General features: G+C 38.7%; 1 gene segment (V, D, J or C); it reads right to left on the bottom strand.

Moving 5' to 3' along the window:
• Window positions 1-1,917: 1,917 nt before the first annotated feature.
• On the bottom strand, window positions 1,918-10,052 carry LOC116904279. The segment is given in 5 exon segments: window positions 1,918-1,943; window positions 3,514-3,661; window positions 8,153-8,239; window positions 9,529-9,875; window positions 9,990-10,052. Coding segments are annotated over 5 exon segments (654 nt in total).
• Between the last annotated feature and the right edge of the window lie 10,444 nt (window positions 10,053-20,496).

Here is a 20,496-nt window from a genome sequence, read left to right as displayed (position 1 = left end):
CCAGCAGAAATCAGGGAATTCACGTCAAACACTGATCTATAAAGGCTTGAATACATGAATACTGGGATCCCATTGAGGCTCTGTGGCAGTGGATCTAGGACAAATTACTCTCTCATCATCAGCAACCTGAAGCTTAATGACAATGTGACTTACTACAATGCACAGGCTAACAGTTTTCCTCTCACAGGGATACAAGTCATGGCAAAATGTCCTAAGGTGTCAACAGAGTAGTCTGAGCTGCCTCATCTGCTTTTTGATGTGCATGGACTTGCTAACATTCATAATACCCACTCAGGCTTCAAAAGTATTTTGACAGTTGGAGAAATGTATCAATGTGACCTGTCTGCTTTTAATTCTCTTCCTCTCAAGACAAAGAGAAGAGGTAAACAAAACAAAACAAAACCCCAAAAAAACCAAAAAAAATTCTCATAATTTACTCAAGAACATTTTAATTTATGTTTGTGTAATCCTAGCTGTGGTGTTTTTGTAATTTACACAGTAAAAAAGACCTTCTAATTGTACCTCAAATAGGCTATTTTTATTAAGGGAACTGATGACTGGTTAACAGCATCTTCATGGTCTGTTACTTCCTATTGCATTCTGCGATATCTCCTGAAGCTTGCATTTTATATAGTGGCCTCAGCTTTGGATATTTTTATGGTAGTTTTGAGAAATCACAGTGAAGAGTTTATTAAAGTTGGAGGAGGCAATTCAGTATGTTCAGACCCTTTTTTATATACTATCTTTGGATATTTCAAACATATCAATTGCTTTCAGACATACCATGGCATACTTGATTTTACACCATATCCCTTTCCACTCCTTAGGGCTCAAAAACTGAAAAGATTAGTCAAATCACATCAGACCTTTTAACATCATTTCTTTCAAGTATTTTTATTATGGCAATGCAATGGTCACTAACACAATAATTTATTGTTTCCTATAATTTCAAGAAGATTAATATTAGAAATTGAGGATTCATAATTCTCATTCATGGAAAAAGTATTCAAGCCATGCTTTATCTCTACACATATGCAGATGATTGTGTCTTCATAATCAGTGCTCGATGAAACAACACTGGTGATTTTCCAGGTGCTAAAATATCAACTAATGGAGCTTTATACTACAGAACATGATCTGTATTTAGTAAATCAGGCCTAAAAGTGATAAAATTATGAAAACAGAGTGTGAGAAATAAAATATTGGAAGTACCAGTTGTGAGAGGGTTGAGAATTGATCATTTTTTCATGAGTAAGAGTTCTTATTGAGTCAATAGTGAGTAAGAAAAAGAAGAATGATGTTGATTAGATAATAGTCTTGTTAATATTTCCATTTCTTTAATATGCAAAAAGCTGATATTCAAGGAGACAGAGCTACTTTCATTTTTAATTAGATGCTTGATTATATACATAAAAGGCTGCCAGTTTATCAACTAGTTTGATAACAATTTGATTTTCTAGTATAATATTTCAATAGGACTCTTTAATTAGGACATTTATTTTAATGATAATTGAGAATCAAATTAAGAGAGAGCAATATCAACCTGCAATTAAAAGAAGATTTGTGAATAGATGTAAAGATTATAGAAACAGTGTGATCACCCTATTTGGCTTTGGGAACAAGTTTTTGAAGCACATAGTCAGACACTTTGTGTTTTTATTGCACAGAGATCCCTGGACTATAGAGAATATACAGAATCTACCTTACATATAGTAGTGCCACGGACCACCCCAGCTGGATGTTGGGTTCCCTGGGACTTTGGTTCTTGAAGACTTGGTGAGTAAGGATTCAGGTGTGACAAACAGGAACAAACACAGATGCAGTGTGAATCTGAGTATACTTTGTGACTTTCGAACAGGGGCTTTTATGCAGGATAAACAGGTATTACAGTTTTAAAAGCTGTGTTCACAGAAGCAGCTACAAAGCATAATTATCACACTCACCTGGCACAAGAAAAAAAATCCAGGTATTACAGTTTCTAAAGAGTAGGTTCAAAGAATCAATTATGAATGAAATAGATAATATCATTATCAGTTAATAGAACACAAAATCACTCATAGTTAATAGCAAACTTCCAGCAGTGGGTTCAAAAGATCTTCGTGGAAACTTCGATTATGACCCTAGGTCTTGAACAAGTAAATAAATTCCCATGGGTAATATTTAATCTAAGATCGAACTTCTGCCTTATTAAAAATTCTCAACGTTCAATTTAAAATTGTATTTTAAAATGATGCTTTCTATACCAAAATATCAGAGCCCACCTCAATTACACATGCATAGCCATACAAGATCATATATTGTTGGGCGGGTTTTCATCAAAGTACTATTTTGTAATTATATAAATGATTATTAGACAAATCACTAGATCTCTTGGAGAAAAAGTCATGGCAAGTGATGCCATCTCAAGGGGTGGCTTCTTATCCAATTTTCTCACTTAAAATATCAGTCTAGGGTATCAGGAACATGTCATAAATACAGAAAAGGAATAGAAGAAGATAAAGCAGACAAACTGCCATGAGAACTATGGCTCAATATTTTTCTCTGACTAGAGAACTCCACAACCTATTCCAGGAGACCTTCTCCCTTGGAGTCTAATGCCTCAGTCTGTGGAACTTGTCACACAGAATCTACTGGGGTAAGTGTGGCATAGCTGCAAAATTTCTGACCAGCAGATAAGACCTTATAAAAGCCAGTTAATAGATATAATGCAGATTCTACATTTCTGTGTCAGAGTGCATTTACATGTAGAAAGTATCTTCATTTTGTTTCTAGTAGAGCAAGCTGATTGTGCAATGCAGATGCTTAGTACTGATGAGCAGAATATAAGTTTCTGTGCTATGAAAGCAGAAAATAATGACACAGAGTTAGCCTTTTGCTTCTATTAAAACTTGAGAGTATCCTGTTAAGCCAGGTTTCATCTGAAAATATTTTCAGGCAATAGAAGTTACAGGAGTTCAGGCTCAATGACAGACACCCAGCTTCACACTCCTGTTACTCCAAGTGCATTATGTTCTGACATGACCCACTATGGAAGGGTTACTCCAATAGTAGCAAGAGGAACAATGTTAAACACATTCAGACTCTAGGCTCCTGATGATGAAGGTGAAATCTGGCCACTGCCTCTAAACCTCAATTAGACTTAATCTTACAAGTCAGATGAACCATAGATCAAGAATTTTGGAGATTTTCCTGATGTCTGTTGGTTCCATCCTGACCAGCAAGCAACTGTACATTTTGTTCCCTCAAAGGTTTAGATAAAATGAGGGAGTGTGGAATATCTGGATGTCATTTAAAAAGACAGTTAAGATACAAATTGAATAATCCATCATATGAAGTGTGTTAAATGAGAGGTTACTTAAATTACCAGACATCCCTTACAGGAAAGGTTAGCAAATTCATATTGCTGTTTTTCTTTAATTAAGGAAGAAGTGCAGGAACCCAAGAAAAAGAGTGTGGGCCTCGTGTCCATTCTGTATTCTGGCAGCAACTGGTTGTTCTCAGGGCGTGACCCACCTGTGAAGAAGTCCTCATGGCTCAGGACGGGACTAGGGCACATGCAAATCAGGACCACTTTGACAAGTCTGAGAACAGCGACATTCAATAACTCATCCTGAATGAGCATCTGCAGGGATCTTGGAATAGAATAGTAATGCATATTTTTCTACAAAACGAAAAATGTTCTTATTAAATCCTGCAAGTAGCATGGGAATCTGAATTGCTCTGGTTCTTGCTTTCCATGCTACTATCTCATTAGGACCTAGCCATCTACAATAACACAGTGTGAAAAGTGCACGGAAGTTCACAGGCTCTTTTCACTGTTGAATAATTATCTTCTTTGATACATTCCCTGTAATACACAGTGTGGCATACACGTGCAATAAAAACAAATACAACCATGATAGAATTTTTTGTCAGATCAGTGAAAAAATGGGCTGATGTTTCTAAATTGTATCTCCCCCCGCATAAACACTTTGCCTCCTTGTGACAAGCACAGTGTCTGCTATCACTTTTCTGGATATAGGTGACCTTCCTCTTCTGGTGTTCTTCTTCCCTATTCAGCCACAGTGAATTGATGGATACTGTGTTTACCAGGCATGGCTCAAGTGTATACCCACCTACTGCTTCCAAACATCAGTTCGCTATTCCCTCCTTTCACTGTCTTATGTTAGTTATTATCCCTTTTTTTTCCTTTTTGGAGCATAGGAAAAGAATCCAGTCTTTAGAAAGGATATGCCCAGTCTTGGGGAGGAAACTTCCAAGAGCACAGAAAGTATTTGCCCTAACGTACCCTCAATCTGCATATGTTCTTCTGTTTTGTTTCTTGCTTCTCTAAGATATAATCTAATAATGTGCAAGCAAATTGCCCTGAATAAATTTTCATGAAACTACTACGTTAACATTGAGTATTTTCTCACAAATATTTATTGAAGTGTTGTCTAATCTTTTGTTTCTTTTCTTTTTTTTTTTTCATCTTTATTAACTTGAGTATTTCTTGTTTACATTTCGATAGTTATTCCCCTTCCCGGTTTCCTGGTTTCCTGGCCAACATCCCCTAACCCCTCCCCCCACTCTTCTCTATGAGTGTTCCCCTCCCCACCCTTCCCCAATTGCCGCGCTCCCCATTCACTGGGGGTTCAGTCTTGGCAGGACCCAGGGCTTCCCCTTCCACTGGTGCTCTTACTAGGATATTCATTGCTACCTGTGAGGTTGGAGCCCAGGGTCAGTCCATGTATAGTCTTTGGGTAGTGGCTTAGTCCCTGGAAGCTCTGATTGGTTGGCATTGTTGTTCATATGGGGTCTCGAGCCCCTTCAAGCTCTTTCAGTCCTTTCTAAGATTCCTTCAACGGGGGTCCCGTTCTCATTTCAGTGGTTTGCTTCTGGCATTTGCCTATGTATTTGCTGTATTCTGGCTGTGTCTCTCAAGAGAGATCTACATCCTGTTCCTGTCAGCCTGCAATTCTTTGCATCATCCATCTTATCTAGTTTGGTGGCTGTATATATATATGGGCCACATGTGGGGCAAGCTCTGAATGGGTGTTCCTTCTGCCTGTGTACCAAACTTTGCCTCCCTATTCCCTCCTAATGTATTCTTGTTCCCCTTTTAAAGAAGGAGTGAAGCATTCACATTTTGGTCATCCTTTTTGAGATTCATGTGTTCTGTGCATCTAGGGTAATTCAAGCATTTGGGCTAATATCCACTTATCAATGAGTGCATACCATGTGTGTTTTTCTGTTATTGGGTTACCTCACTCAGGATAATATTTTCCCGTTCTGTCCATTTGCCTATGAATTTCATAGTGTCATTGATTTTTACAGCTGTATAATATTCCATGATGTAGATGTACCACATTTTCTGTATCTACTCCTCTGTTGAAGGGCATCTGGGTTATTTCACGCTTCTGGCTATTATAAATAAGACTGTTATGAACGTAGTGGAACATGTTTCTTTGTTTTATATGTTGGGGTATCATTGGGGTATATTCCCAAGTGCAGTATAGCTGGGTCCTCAGGTAGTTCAATGTTCAATTTTCTGAGGAAACTCCCGACTGATTTCCAGAATGGTTGTACCAGTCTGCAATCCCACCAGCAATGGAGGAGTATTCCTCTCCTCCACATCCGGGCCAACATCTGCTGTCACCTGAGTTTTTGATCTTAGCCATTCTCACTGGTGTAAAGTGAAATCTCAGGATTGTTTTGATTTGCTTTTCCCTATGACTTAAGATGTTGAACATTTCTTTAGTTGTTTCTCAGCCATTCAGCATTCCTCAGCTGTAAATTCTTTATTTTGCTCTGATCCCAATTTTTTAATAGGGTTATTTGTCTCCCTGCAGTCTAACTTCTTGAGTTCTTTGTATATTTTGGATATAAGCCCTCTATCAGTTTTAGGATTGGTACAGATCTTTTCCCAATCTGTTCATTGTCTTTTTGTCCTAACAACAGTGTCCTTTGCCTTACATAAGCTTTGCAGTTTTATTACATCCCATTTGTCGATTCTTGATCTTAGAGCATAAGCCATTGGTGCTTCCCTGAAATATAATCTATAGTATGTGTCAGACAATTTTCTTTAAATTAATCTGCCATCAGTAAGTTTTCATGGAGCTGATATTTTAACATTTAGTATTTGCTCACAAACATTTAATCAAGCGTTGTCTAATCTTTTGTTTCTAATCATGATTTTCTGAACTCAAATAGCCTGGCTTGCTCACCTCCTTCTTTATTGAATCTGTGTATAAAATGTATACCAGAATCTAAAGAAAACTGTGTGCAGTATTGCAGTTAGTTGGTCTGATGCTACTTGTATTTCAGTGGTAATATTGAACCCAAAATCTGGTTATCCCAAGGAGGAGAGAGTCTGCAGGTAGATGCTAAGTGACCCTGAGCCCAAATTATTTCTGATAGTTAAATAAAGATGCCAACACTCAATACCTGGGCAGAGAGGACATAGGTGAGCTTGAGGTATCCAGGGCTGGAAGTTGGAGACAGTTACCAGGGAGAAGAGGAAGAAGTCCCCTGGCTTAGAAATAAAGACAATGTGACCCTGAAGGATGGCCAATTAAGAGCAGCACATAAGAAGCAGAGTATGTAATAACTCAGATTTATTGACAGGAAAGTAGTTTCTAAAAACATAGAGGGTAGGCATCTGTCAAGCTTTTGTACTGTTTAATGTTTTTTGTAAATACAAAGGCTGTGTGTGCTTTTTATTCCAAAGGTTCAGGAGCTGGGTAGAAACCACAGGGATTTAATACTTTCTCCATACAGCATTAGGCTGTGGTCTACCTCATTCCTTTTGGCTCCTTTCATTCCCAGGTAATCTCCTGCTTTCACAGGAGAAAATTCACAAGTGGCATGTGAAAAAAGACTTTAAGACCTTCAATTGAAAGATTAGAGACACCCTGCAGAAGGAGGTAAGCAAGAACAATGAGGGAAAAATTGGGTAAGGCAGTACTATTTGCTGACTAGTGCATCATTAAAAAAATGTAGAACTCCTGTATTTAAAGCACATCTGCTAGATTGCTGCAGCATAATATTGACAGTGACTATAATCCTTGGATCCTGATGAAGGAACATTCATTGTTGAGGTTGTGGAGAACATGAAGCAGAATATCCAAACTCATCAGCCACGTGCAAAAAATTCCAATATAATTTGTGTCACATGGGCATGGTATCAGTTGTTATCAATATGATGTAGGATGAGTGTGAGCGCCAGAATTCTGAGGACTAAGAGACAGCTTCTTTACATGAGTACGAATTAGACAATAAAGCATTAAAAGAAGTGAAATTAGCAAAAGATGGGGTTTGTGGAGTATGGACAACATGTAAACAGAAGCTGAAATTTTACACATGGAACCTAAGGCTCCTCCTCTTCCACCAAATTAAGAGTCTTACTCTCTCACAGTTCACCCAAATTGGGAAGATTACCATAAATTCAAAGATGAATTCTCTACCTCATGGAGGTTTAATCTCCTGTTTAAATGAAGATGACACACACCCTTTGGGAGTGTGTGTGTGTGTGTGTGTGTGTGTGTGTGTGTGTGTGTGTGTGTGTGCGTGTGTGTGTGTATGTGTGTGTGTGTTTGTGTCTGTGTATGTGTGTGCACATGTGGATGTGTATGTGTTCGTGTGTGTGTTTTAAAAACCTTTAAAGATAAAAAAATATGTGGAATTATATTTTGTTGAAAAATCTGTACATAAAGTTGTTCCATTATTTGTTGGCATCAGTTTAGGGATAGCCCCCAGTCCAATTGTTGGGGAAACTGCTTGTAGATTAAGCTAGACATCTGCTGCATGTGAGCAGGAACCTTGGGTTCCACCCATGGAAGCTCTTTGGTTAGTGGTTCAGTCTCTGAGAGCCCCCAAGAGTCTAGATTATTTTACTCTGTCAGTCTTCTTGTGGAATTCCTATGACTTCCCTGCAAGTCACTCAATCCTTCCCCAAACTCTTTCAAAAGTCTTGCTGTGCTATGATCAATGTTTGGCTGAGACTCTCTGCATCTGCTTTTGTCTGCTGCTGCTGGGTGGAGCCTCTCAAAAAGCAGTAATGCTAGGCTCTTGTCATGCCTGTTCTTTTGAGCCTGGTTTACCTCACTCAGCAAAATATTTTCTAGTTCTATTCCTTTGCCTTCACAATTCCTGATATCCTTGCGCTTAATACCTGGTTAATATTCCGTTGCATAAATGAACAGTAGTTTCTGTATCCATTCTCTGGTTGAGTGACATCTCGATTGTTTCCAGATTCTGTCTATTACAAATAAAGCTTTTATGAACATAGTGCAGCACATGTCCCAGTGGTATGGTGGATCATATATTGGGTGCATGCCCAGGAAAAGTGTAACTGGATCTTCAGGTAGAACTGTTCACAATTTTATGGGAAACATCCATATTGATTACAAGCGTGGTTGGACAAGTTTGCATTAAATTGAAATTCATTCAACTGAAAAGCTTCTGTAAAGCAAAGAACTCTGTCAATAGGACAGAACAGCAGCCTACAGGTTAGGAAATGATCTTCACCAACCTGACAGCCATCACAGAATTGCCAAAAAATATAAAGAACTCAAGAATTTGACACCAATAAACCAAATATCCTATTTAAATCTGCGACACAGAGATAAGCAGAATTCTCAACAGAGGAATCCTGAAGAAATGGTCAGAGTCCTCAGTCATCAGGGAAATGCAAATGAAGGAACATTTATGTTTCATCTTGCACTCACCAGAGTGGCTAAGGTCAAAAGCTTAAGTGACAGCTCATGCTGGTTAGGATGTAAAGCAAGAGGAGTATTCTTCTAGTACACGTGTTTATTAAAAGCTTTAAACAAAAAATTAGTGCTAAAATAAATTTTACAGGTAAAAATTATTTCACCAAACACATAAATATTTATAATATATCTACTAAAATGAAAGAGCAATTATTAATTGTAAAATATGGAACCAGTCTTATATTACAGAGGACAAATATGTTTGTAAAATTCCCTAGTGACAACAGGCAGGTACTTGGATAGAGTAAAATTTACATAAAGGCAAGAATTCATAAAGACCACTGGGAGCATCAATACCATAATACTGGTCTTTGGAAAGAGTTCTTGAGACCACATACTTACACTTCAAATCTTTGTCATGCAACTGAAATCTGATTTCAAAATGAACAGCACATTTCTGTCTGTCTTAAGCTTCAACATTGCATACCTCTACTTTGCACCGTCCAAAAGCCATTCAAGAGCTTTTCGGTAGACTCCACTTGTGTTTATAACACCAGACATTGTTTGGTTCATCTACATTGACATTTGTTTTGCTATATAACAATTCCATCTGAGAATATCACTTAGATTCCTCAGGTATAATGACCGCGACAGTTCATGAAGTCTACAGACAATCAATATTCTTTGTACTGCTGAAGCATACCCAGTACAGAGCAATATCATGGGCCTCTGATGCCCAAATCCTTCCAAATCTTCAAAGCCTGGCTACATCTGAGACATTATGTCAGTAATAAAAAGAACCAAAAAAAAAAAAGAACAGCTGTGAAAACCCAACCTCATACATCTGCATCTCTGGGTGGTTTATGTTATGGTTTGTATCACTGTGGGGCCCACTGTTATACTGAAAGCAGAAATATGTGGCAACATCTTCAGGCTGCAGGCTGCTGATGGTGAGTGTGTAATCTGTACCAGATCCACTGCCACTGAACCTTGATGGGATGCCCGTTTGCAAACTGTTTGTATAATATATCAGGAGTTTGGGAGCTTCTCCAAGCTTTTGCTGATACCAGTCTAAGTTCTTATTAATATTCTGACTTGCTTTGCAGTTGAGAGTGACTCTGTCTCCCACAGATGCAGACAGGAGTGAAGGAGACTGGGTCATCTGGATGTCACATCTCATGGCTGATATTGGAAATACACATCAAATACAAACTGTTAACAACATGAAAAATGAAAAACATAACTTTTCACAGCACCAGGCACAATTCTGAAAGTTTTTTGTTTTTTTTTTTTTACCTGGGAGGCAGAGCAGCAAAAGCCCTAAAAGTTGAACTGGAGCCATCTTGACTGTCCTGTGTCCTGTCTGGGACTGAATACAAATGATTGCAGATTGTCTAATAAGAAGGCATAGTTCAGTGGGCTGTGTTCATCAAATATGCAAATTATCTGCAGTCTGGCACAGCTGCATGGCTGTTTCGGTTCTTTAATTTAATGAGGACCCGATGTCTCTGCCATTCTCAGGACTAAGGTTGGGATGCAAAGATTTTCCTGACAGGAAGTGTGTTTATTTCTCTTCAGAAAGAGAAGAACAATGTCAGGCCAGGTTCCTATAAAGAGTGTATTATGTTCATTAAAATTTTCTGCCATGCTTTCCTCAAGAGAGCTCCAACTCTTACAGGCACTGTTCACTATGACACAGACCTGACCTGAAAATACCTGGAAAACAACACAGAGGCCCCTTTTATAGGTGCCTGGCAATGCTATTGGAAACAGTGTCTTCTTTTTTGTTCCCCATCACTGGTCCTCTTAATATGAAGTTTTGCAAAAGCAAAAACTCAATACACAGTGAACAAGACAACACAAAAATGTGACTCCTAAATGGCAGAACCTACATTCACTTAATTGTCATCTACATAAAGCTGATGTGACTGAATACATTCATGCTTCCCATCTTGTGTCTGATCTTTTTCTGAGGTCATGAACACTCAGATAATTACTCCTATTCTCTCTCTTAGGTTTTGACCCTAAGCGTTATCCCATGCAGAGGCCACTTCTCTACTATGTGGCCTTTCAGATCCTTAAAAAATTAAACATCCTTTTCTCTTCTTTCTATTTTTATATCTTTAGAAACGAAACTTTATTTTATTCATATCAACATACTTTGCATATTACAGGGATTAGAGATAGTTTTATACAAAAAATAACTTGGTAGAAATTCTCTTTAGAGATATTATCTATAGTAACACCCGCTCCAAGTTTTCTAAGTGGATCAGTGAAACAAATGTTTGTTTGCTTCTTTTCCAGTCAGTGATGATATCTAATATCTCACAGAAGTAATAGACATTGAATGCCTATGGAAGGGATGTACAGTAGTTATTATATCAATACGTACACATATACATTCATGTAACAAAATACTTTATTCCAGTTCTAAGCATATTATATATTTATTTGTGAATCTTTCACATGTGAAAACATAAAGCAACAGTTCTCCCTATACCAATTTATATTGCCCTTTTGTTTGTATAGAGTACATTTTGCTTCGGACTCCATGACCACAGAACAAATGACAGAGGGAAGACTTAGTTTGTTGAAGATTGAAGAGTTGATGAAAGCCCCATGTCATCTATCAACCCATTTCACACACAGAAGAGAAGAAACAGCTCCTTGAAAATATAAAAAGAGATCAGTGAGTGATCTCTGTACACATAGGGGATAGACTCTTCCCCAGAGTATGCTTTGTTCACTCTAAGCCACATCCTCATTTCTGCATGAGCAGGGAAGTTGGGCCACACAAATACCTTCAGTGAAGCCTGGTATAGCATGTGACTGGAGGCAAACAGAACACTGATCTGGACACTCAGAAGCCTCTTCTTGGAGTCCTCAAGAGGACATGTAGAATTTGCTTTTTTTCTGCTATGAAGGTAAAGATCCTTGATCTTTTTCTCCTGCTGCTCTCAGTAACTGAGCCTCTATTATAGGTTTAAAAGTAACAAGACTGAATAGGAAGAATCTTTAGCACTAGACATATTTTTATTATCATCAGTTGTGTGGTAAATACAAATTCTTTTGATTTACATATATAAAATTAAATATAACTTTATGGAAAGTGATAATAAAGTATATAAATTTTTTGAATAGCAAATATATTTTGTCAAAAGAGATGGTTCAGTGAATAAAAACACTTCTTACTTTGGAGAGGACCATTGCCCAAATGGGGTTAACAACCATTTACCATTCTAGTTTCAGAGGATTTGATGGCCTCTTATGATTACCAGTAGCACCAGATATATACTTGGTTCAACAGCATACAGAAAATAAAGTAAAACAAGTAAACCATGGTAGAATAACTGAGATAAGAGGGATAGGTGAGAATGTGGCATTTACTGAGTATTTGCAGCTATTTACTGAGTATTAATGATTAGAGAGAAGGTTGATCTTTCACCAAAATTATTTTTTAATAGTAGCATGAGAGAGTAGGCATAATATGCAGGAGATGATGATGGAAGAGACAAATAGTGCCATGGGCTGATCCTCCACACATTGCCTATGTGGGAAGGAATAGATTGTAAGACAGTGTTAGGCAGGTGAAGAATGTAAAATGGAAAAGAATATATCTTTAAAAGAAAATAGAACAGTGAACGTGGAGAAAGCCTGAATAGGAGCCACTGACTACCAGAGGAACTTTAAACTCTTTGAACAGAAAAAAAGTTCAGCATGTAATGGAGAAAAACTGGAAATTAATGGTCTGAATAACATACCTTGCACCTGGAAAAATAATAGATATATACGGTCAAGGTAATTCAACCCAATGGGAAGAGGCAGCTAAGCTGTTCAGAAGAATACAAGAGCCACTTGCTTCACTGAAGCTTCTACTTGCCCAATACTATATGATCATTCTTATCAAAAACTCTTTCAGTGAGGCATAAAGTCCTGTACAAGATAGAGCATGATATACAAAACAAATGGTTGCTACCTACTGGCCATGGTTCTTTTGTACAGGAGTCCTACTGCATGCTCTTCTTTTTAATTGTGAAACTCTTTCATAATTTCATATCATGAAGGACCATGAGCTTCACACAACTAAGGGAGAATCATGCTTGAGCAGAAGTTACTGAAGCTAAGACTCTCTGACCCATCATATAAGAAAGAGCTATTTCTTCCAGTGGAGAGCATTATGAACAGAAGGGAAATGTGCTGCTTGATTTCCAGTCTTGTTCATGAATAAGAAGCAAGTTTGAGAAGAAAGAGTTTATTCAGGTTACACTTCCATATTGCTGTTCATCACCAAAGAAAGTCAGGACTGGAACTCAAGCAGGTATTGAAAAAGGAGCTGATGCTGAGGCCATGGAAGATTGTTGCTGCCTTGCTTCTCCTGCCTTGCTCAGCTTGTTTTCTTATAGAACTAAAGACTACTAATCCAGGAATGGTACCACCCACAAGGGGTCCTCTGCCCTTGATCACTAATTGAGAAAATGCGTTACAGCTGAATGTCATGGAGGAATTTATTTAAAGGAGGCTCCATTCTCTGTAATAACTCCAGTTTTTGTCAAGATGATATACAAAACCTGTTGGGACATCAGGTTTAGGAGTTCTCTGGTGGACTTTTTAGGGTCACTTAATCATACTGTCTTATCATCTGCAAATAGTGATATTTTTACTTCTTCTTTTCCAATTTGTATCCCTTTGACCTCTTTTTGTTGTCTAATTCCTCTGACTAGTATATCAAGTACTATATTGAATAGGTAGGGAGAGAGTTGACAGCCTTGGCTAGTCTGTGATTTTAGTGGGATTGCTTCAAGTTTCTCTCCATTTAGTTTGATGATGGCTACTAAGTTTGCTATATATTGCTTTTACTATGTTTAACTTTGGGTATTGAATTTTTGATCTTCCCAAGACTTTTAACATGAAGGGATGTTGAGTTTTGTCAAAGGCTTTCTCAGCATGTTATGAGAAGATCCTGAGGTTACTTTCTTTTTCTATTGGATATTTTTTTATTTATATCTCAGTTTCCCATCCATAAACCCCCTATCTCATCTAACCTCCTACTATTTTTATGAGGGTGTTACCCCTTACCAACCACCCACCTCTTCCTGCCTCCCTGCCCTGACATTCCCCTACACTGGGGTATCTAGCCTTTGCAGGACCAAGGGCCTCTCCTCCCATAGGCGTCCAATAAGTACATTCTCTGCTACATATGCAGCTGGAGCCATAGTCTGTCCATGTGTACTTTTGGGTGGTAGTTTAGTCTGTTTGAGCTCTGGTTGGATGGTATTGTTCATATGGGGTTGCAAGCCCCTTTAGCTCCTTCAATTTTTTCTCTACCTCCTTCAGTGGGGATCTCATTCTCAGTTCAATGGTTGGCTGCTACCTTTCACTTCTGTATTTGTCATACTCTGGTAGAGCCTCTCAGGAGACATACATATCAGGCTCCTGTCAGCATGTACTTCTTGGAATCAGCAATACTGTCTGTGATTTTAGCCTGTATGTATAAAGGCTGGATCCCCAGGTGGGGCAGGCTCTGAATGGCCATCCCTTCAGTCTTCGCTGCAAACTTTGTCTCCATATATCCTCGTATGAATACTTTTGCTCCCCCTTTTAAGAAGGACTGAAGCATCTAAACTTTGGTCATCCATCTTCTTGAGTTTCATGTGGTCTGTGGATTGTACCTTCGGTAATTCGAGCTTTTCCACTAATATCTACTTATCAGTGAATGCATACCATGTGCCTTCTTTTGTAACTGGGTTCCCTCACTCAGATGATATTTGCTAGTGCCATCCATTTCCCTATGAATTTCATGAAGTCATTGGTGTTGATAGCAGAGTAGTACTCTGTTGTGTACATGTACCACACTTTCTGTATCCATTCTTCTGTTGAAGGACATCTGGGTTCTTTCCAGCTTCAGGCTATTATAATTAAGAATACTATGAATGTATTGTAGCATGTATCCTTGTTATATGTCTGAGCATCATTTGGGTATATGCCCAGGAGTGGTATAGCTTGGTCCTTGGGTAGTACAATGTCCAATTTTCTGAGGAACCTCCAGACTGATTTTCAGATTGTTTTTACCAGCTTGCAATTCCACCAACAATGGCGGAGTATTCCTCTTTTTCCACATCCTTGCCAGTACCTGCTATCACCTGAGCTTTTTATCCTAGCCATTCTGACTGGTGTGGTGAAATGTCAGGATTGTTTTGATTTGTATTTCCCTGATGAATAAGTATGTTGAACATTTCTTTAGGTACTTCTCAGCCATTCAATATTCCTCGGTTGAGAATTCTTTGTTTAGCTCAGTAAACCAATTTTAATAGGGTTATTTGACTCTCTGAACTCTAATTTCTTGAGTTCTCTGTATATATTGAATATTACCCCTCTATTAGATGTAGAATTGGTAAAGATCTTTGTCTAATCTCTTGTTTGGCATTTTGTGTTAATGACAGTGTCCTTTGCCTAACAGAAGCTTTGCAGTTTTATGAGGTTATTGATTTTTGATCTCCGAGCATAAGCCATTTTTGTTCTGTTCAAGAAATTTTCCTCAGTGCCCATATGTTTGAGGCTCTTCCCATCTTTTTTCTCTATTTGTTTGAGTGTATCTGGTTTTATGTGGAGGTCCTTGATCCACTTGGACTTGAGCTTTGTACATGGCAATAAGAATGGATCGATTTGGACACTGCCGGAACCTGAAGGGACCGACTGGATAAACAGTTCTCTGCACCGATATCCAGTGGGAGGGAGAGCTAAACCTTCAGAGAGGCAGACACACCTGGGAAACCAGAAGAGACGACAATCTGCCCACATCTCTGACACCAGAGGAAAACACCAAACGCCATCTTGGACTCTGGTGCACAGGGGCTCCCGGAAAAGGTGGAACAGGTCCTCCTCATTGCTACCCCTGCGCGAGAGCTCATAAGTAACACCCCATGAGCAAACTTGAGCCTCGGGACCACAGGTAAGACCAACTTTTCTGCTCCAAGCGACCTGACTGGTGGCCTTGGGACACACAGAGGCAAAATTCCTCTAGGACCAGACACTTCGGGTTTTTAGCGGGAGTGCCAATCTTGCGCTCCCTGCCTCCAGGTCACAGCTCCCAAACCCCATTGGAGAGAGAGCTCACAGCCCGGAAAGGTGGGCACTCCTGAGAAAACAGAGCTGAAGAGACCACCAACACTGCCCACCCCTGCCCACATCCCTGGCCCAAGAGGAAACTGTATACGACCTCTGGGTTCCAATAGATAAGGGCACAGGAGAAGCAGGTCCCCTGCGTCTGAGACACCCCCGGAACCTGAAGGTACAGACAGAATAAACAGTTCTCTGCAACCAAATCCCATGGAAGGGAGAGCTAAACCTTCAGAGAGGCAGAAACGCCTGGGAAACCAGAAGAGACTACACTCTGCCCACATCTCTGACTCCAGAGGAAAACACCAAACGCCATCTGGGACTCTGGTGCACAGGGGCTCCCGGAAAGTGCAACACAGGTCCTCTTGGTTGCTACCCCCTCAGACAGCTCATAAGAAACACCCCAAGAGCACACTTGAGCCTCTGGACCACAGGTAAGACCAACATTTCTGCTCCAAGAGACCTGACTGGTGAACTCAGGGCACAGGCCCACAGGAACAGCTGAAGACCTGTAGATAGGAAAAACTACACGCCCGAAAGCAGAACGCTCAGTCCCCATAACTGGCTGAAAGAAAACAGGAAAACAGGTCTACAGCACTCCTGACACACAGGCTTATAGGACAGTCTAGCCACTGTCAGAAATAGAAGAACAAAGTAACACTAGAGATAATCTGATGGCAAGAGGCAAGGGCAGGAAGCCAAGCAACAGAAACCAAGATTACATGGCATCATCGGAGCCCAAATCCCCCACCAAAGCAAACACGGAATATCCAAACACACAAGGAAAGCAAGATCTAGATTCAAAATCATATTTGATCATGATGCTGGAGGACTTCAAGAAAAACATGAAGAACTAACTTAGAGAAATGCAGGAAAACATAAATAAAAAAAAGTAGAAGCCTACAGAGAGGAATCACAAAGCTCCCTGAAAGAATTCCAGGAAAAATAAAAAAAAAAACCAAAACAAACAAAAAAAAAAAAAACAATCAAACAGTTGAAGGAATTAAAAATGGAAATAGACGCAATCACGAAAGAACACATGGAAACAACCCTGGATATAGAAAACCAAAGGAAGAGACAAGGAACCGTAGATACAAGCATCACCAACAGAATACAAGAGATAGAAGAGAGAATCTCAGGAGCAGAAGATTCCATAGAAATCATTGACTCAACTGTCAAAGATAATGTAAAGCAGAAAAAGCTACTGGTCAAAACATACAGGAAATCCAGGACTCAATGAGAAGATCAAACCTAAGGATAATAGGTATAGAAGAGAGTGAAGACTCCCAGCTCAAAGGATCAGTAAATATCTTCAACAAAATCATAGAAGAAGGGCTGGAGAGATGGCTCAGCAGTTAAGAGCACTGACTCCTCTTCCAGAGGTCCTGAGTTCAATTCCCAGCAACCACATGGTGGCTTACGACCATCTGTAATGAGATCTGATGCCCTCTTCTGGTGTGTCTGAAGACAGCCAGAGTGTACTCATATACTTAAAATAAATAAATAAATATTTAAAAAAACATAGAAGAAAACTTCCCTAACCTAAATAAAGAGATACCCACTAGCATAAAAGAAGCCGAAAGAACTGCAAATAGATTGGACCAAAAAAGAAACATCTCTCGTCACATAATAGCCAAAATACCAAATGTACAAAATAAAGAAAGAGTATTAAAAGCAGTAAGGGAAAAAGGTCAAGTAACATATAAAGGCAGACCTATCAGAATCACACCAGACTTTTCGCCAGAGATTATGAAAGCCAGAAGATCCTGGACAGATGTCATACAGACCCTAAAAGAATACAAATGCCAGCCCAGGTTACTGTATCCTGTAAAACTCTCAATTAACATAGATGGAGAAACCAAGATATTCCATGACAAAACCAAATTTACACAATATCTTTCTACAAATCCAGCCCTACAAAGGATAATAAATGGTAAAGCCCAACATAAAGGAGGCAAGCTATACCCTAGAAAAAGCAAGAAACTAATCATCTTGGCAACAAAACAAAGAGAAGAAAAGCACACAAACATAACCTCACATCCATATATGAATATAACAGGAAGCAATAATCACTATTCCTTAATATCTCTCAACATAAATGGTCTCAAATCCATAATAAAAAGACATAGATTAACAAACTGGATTCACAATTAGGACCCGCATTCTGCTGCCTACAGTAAACACACCTCAGAGACAAAGACAGACACTAGCTCAGAGTGAAAGGCTGGAAAACAACTTTCCAAGCAAATGGTCGGAAAAAGCAAGGTGGAGTAGCCATTCTGATATCAAATGAAATCAATTTTCAACTCAAAGTCATCAAAAAAGATAAGGAAGGACACTTCATATTCATGAAAGGAAAAATCCATCAAGATGAACTCTGATTCTTAAATATCTATGCCCCATATACAAGGGCACCTACATACGTAAAAGAAACCTTACTAAAGCTCAAAACACACATTGCACCTCACACAATAATAGTGGGAGATTTCAACACCCCACTCTCATCAATGGACAGATCATGGAAACAGAAATTAAACAGAGATGTAGACAGACTAAGAGAAGTCATGAACCAAATGGACTTAACAGATATTTATAGAACATTCTATCCTAAAGCAAAAGGATATATATTCTTCGCAGCTCCTCATGGTACTTTCTCCAAAATTGACCATGATTGGTCAAAAAACGGGCCTCAACTGGTACAGAAAGATAGAAATAATCCCACGTGTGCTATCAGACGACCACAGCCTAAAGCTGGTCTTCAATAACAATAAGGGAAGAATACCCACATATACGTGGAAGTTGAACAATGCTCTACTCAATGATAACCTTGTCAAGGAAGAAATAAAGAAATTAAAGACTTTTTAGAATTTAATGAAAATGAAGGTACAACATACCCAAACTTATGGGACACAAGGAAAGCTGTGCTAAGAGGAAAATTCATAGCGCTGAGTGCCTGCAGAAAGAAACAGGAAAGAGCATATGTCACCAGCTTAACAGCACACCTAAAAGCTCTAGAACAAAAAGAAGCAAATACACCCAGAAGGAGTAGAAGGCAGGAAATAATCAAACTCAGAGCTGAAATCAACAAAGTAGAAACAAAAAGGACCATAGGAAGAAACAACAGAACCAAAAGTTGGTTCTTTGAGAAAATCAACAAGATAGATAAACCCTTAGCCAGACTTATGAGAGGACACATAGAGTGTGTCCAAATTAACAAAATCAGAAATGAAAAGGGAGACATAACTACAGATTCTGAGGAAATGCAAAAAATCATCAGATCTTACTGTAAAAGCCTATATTCAACAAAACTTGAAAATCTGCAGGAAATGGAAAATTTTCTAGACAGATACCAGGTACCGAAGTTAAATCAGGAAGAGATAAACCAGTTAAACAACCCCATAACTCCTAAGGAAATAGAAGCAGTCATTAAAGGTCTCCCAACCAAAAGGAGCCCAGGTCCAGATGGGTTTAGTGCAGAATTCTATCAGACCTTCATAGAAGACCTCATACCAATATTATCCAAACTATTCCACAAAATTGAAACAGATGGAGCACTACAGAATTCCTTCTATGAAGCTACAATTACTCTTATACCTAAACCACACAAAGACCCAACAAAGACAGAGAACTTCAGACCAATTTCCCTTATGAATATCGACGCAAAAATGCTCAATAAAATTCTGGCAAACTGAATCCAAGAGCACATCAAAACAATCATCCACGATGATCAAGTAGGCTTCATCCCAGGCATGCAGGGATGGTTTAATATATGGAAAACCATCAGTGTGATCCATTATATAAACAAACTGAAAGAACAAAACCACATGATCATTTCATTAGATGCTGAGAAAGCATTTGACAAAATTCAACACCCCTTCATGATAAAAGACCTGGAAACAATAGGAATTCAAGGCCCATACCTAAACATATTAAAAGCTATATGCTGCAAACCAGTTGCTAACATTAAACTAAATGGAGAGAAACTTGAAGCAATCCCACTAAAATCTTGGGACTAGACAAGGCTGCCCACTCTCTCCCTACTTATTCAATATAGTTCTTGAAGTTCTAGCCAGAGCAATCAGACAACAAAAGATCAAGGGGATACAGATTAGAAAGGAAGAAGTCAAAATATCACTATTTGCAGATGATATGATAGTATATTTAAGTGATCCTAAAAGTTCCACCAGAGAACTACTAAACCTGATAAACACCTTCAGCAAAGTGGCTGGGTATAAAATTAAGTAAAACAAATCAGTAGCCTTCCTCTACTCAAAGGATAAACAGGCTGAGAAAGAAATTAGGGAAATGACACCTGTCATAATAGACCGAAATAATATAAAGTACCTCAGTGTGACTTTAACCAAGCAAGTAAAAGATCTGTAAAATAAGAACTTCAAGACACTGAAGAAAGAAATTGAAGAAGACCTCAGAAGATGGAAAGATCTCCCATGCTCATGGATTGGCAGGATTAATATAGTAAAAATGGCCATTTTACCAAAAGCCATCTACAGATTCAATGCAATCCCCATTAAAATACCAATCCAATTCTTCAAAGAGTTAGACAGAACAGTTTGCAAATTTATCTGTAATAACAAAAAACCCAGGATAGCTAAAAGTATCCTCAACAATAAAAGGACTTCAGGGGCAATCAATATCCCTGAACTCAAGCAGTATTACAGAGCAATAG

Source organism: Rattus rattus, chromosome 6 (genome assembly GCF_011064425.1).
Source record: "Rattus rattus isolate New Zealand chromosome 6, Rrattus_CSIRO_v1, whole genome shotgun sequence".
NCBI lineage: Eukaryota > Metazoa > Chordata > Mammalia > Rodentia > Muridae > Rattus > Rattus rattus.
The sequence above is the reverse complement of the archived record's forward strand: the minus strand, read 5'-3'. Positions and strand labels throughout refer to the sequence as shown.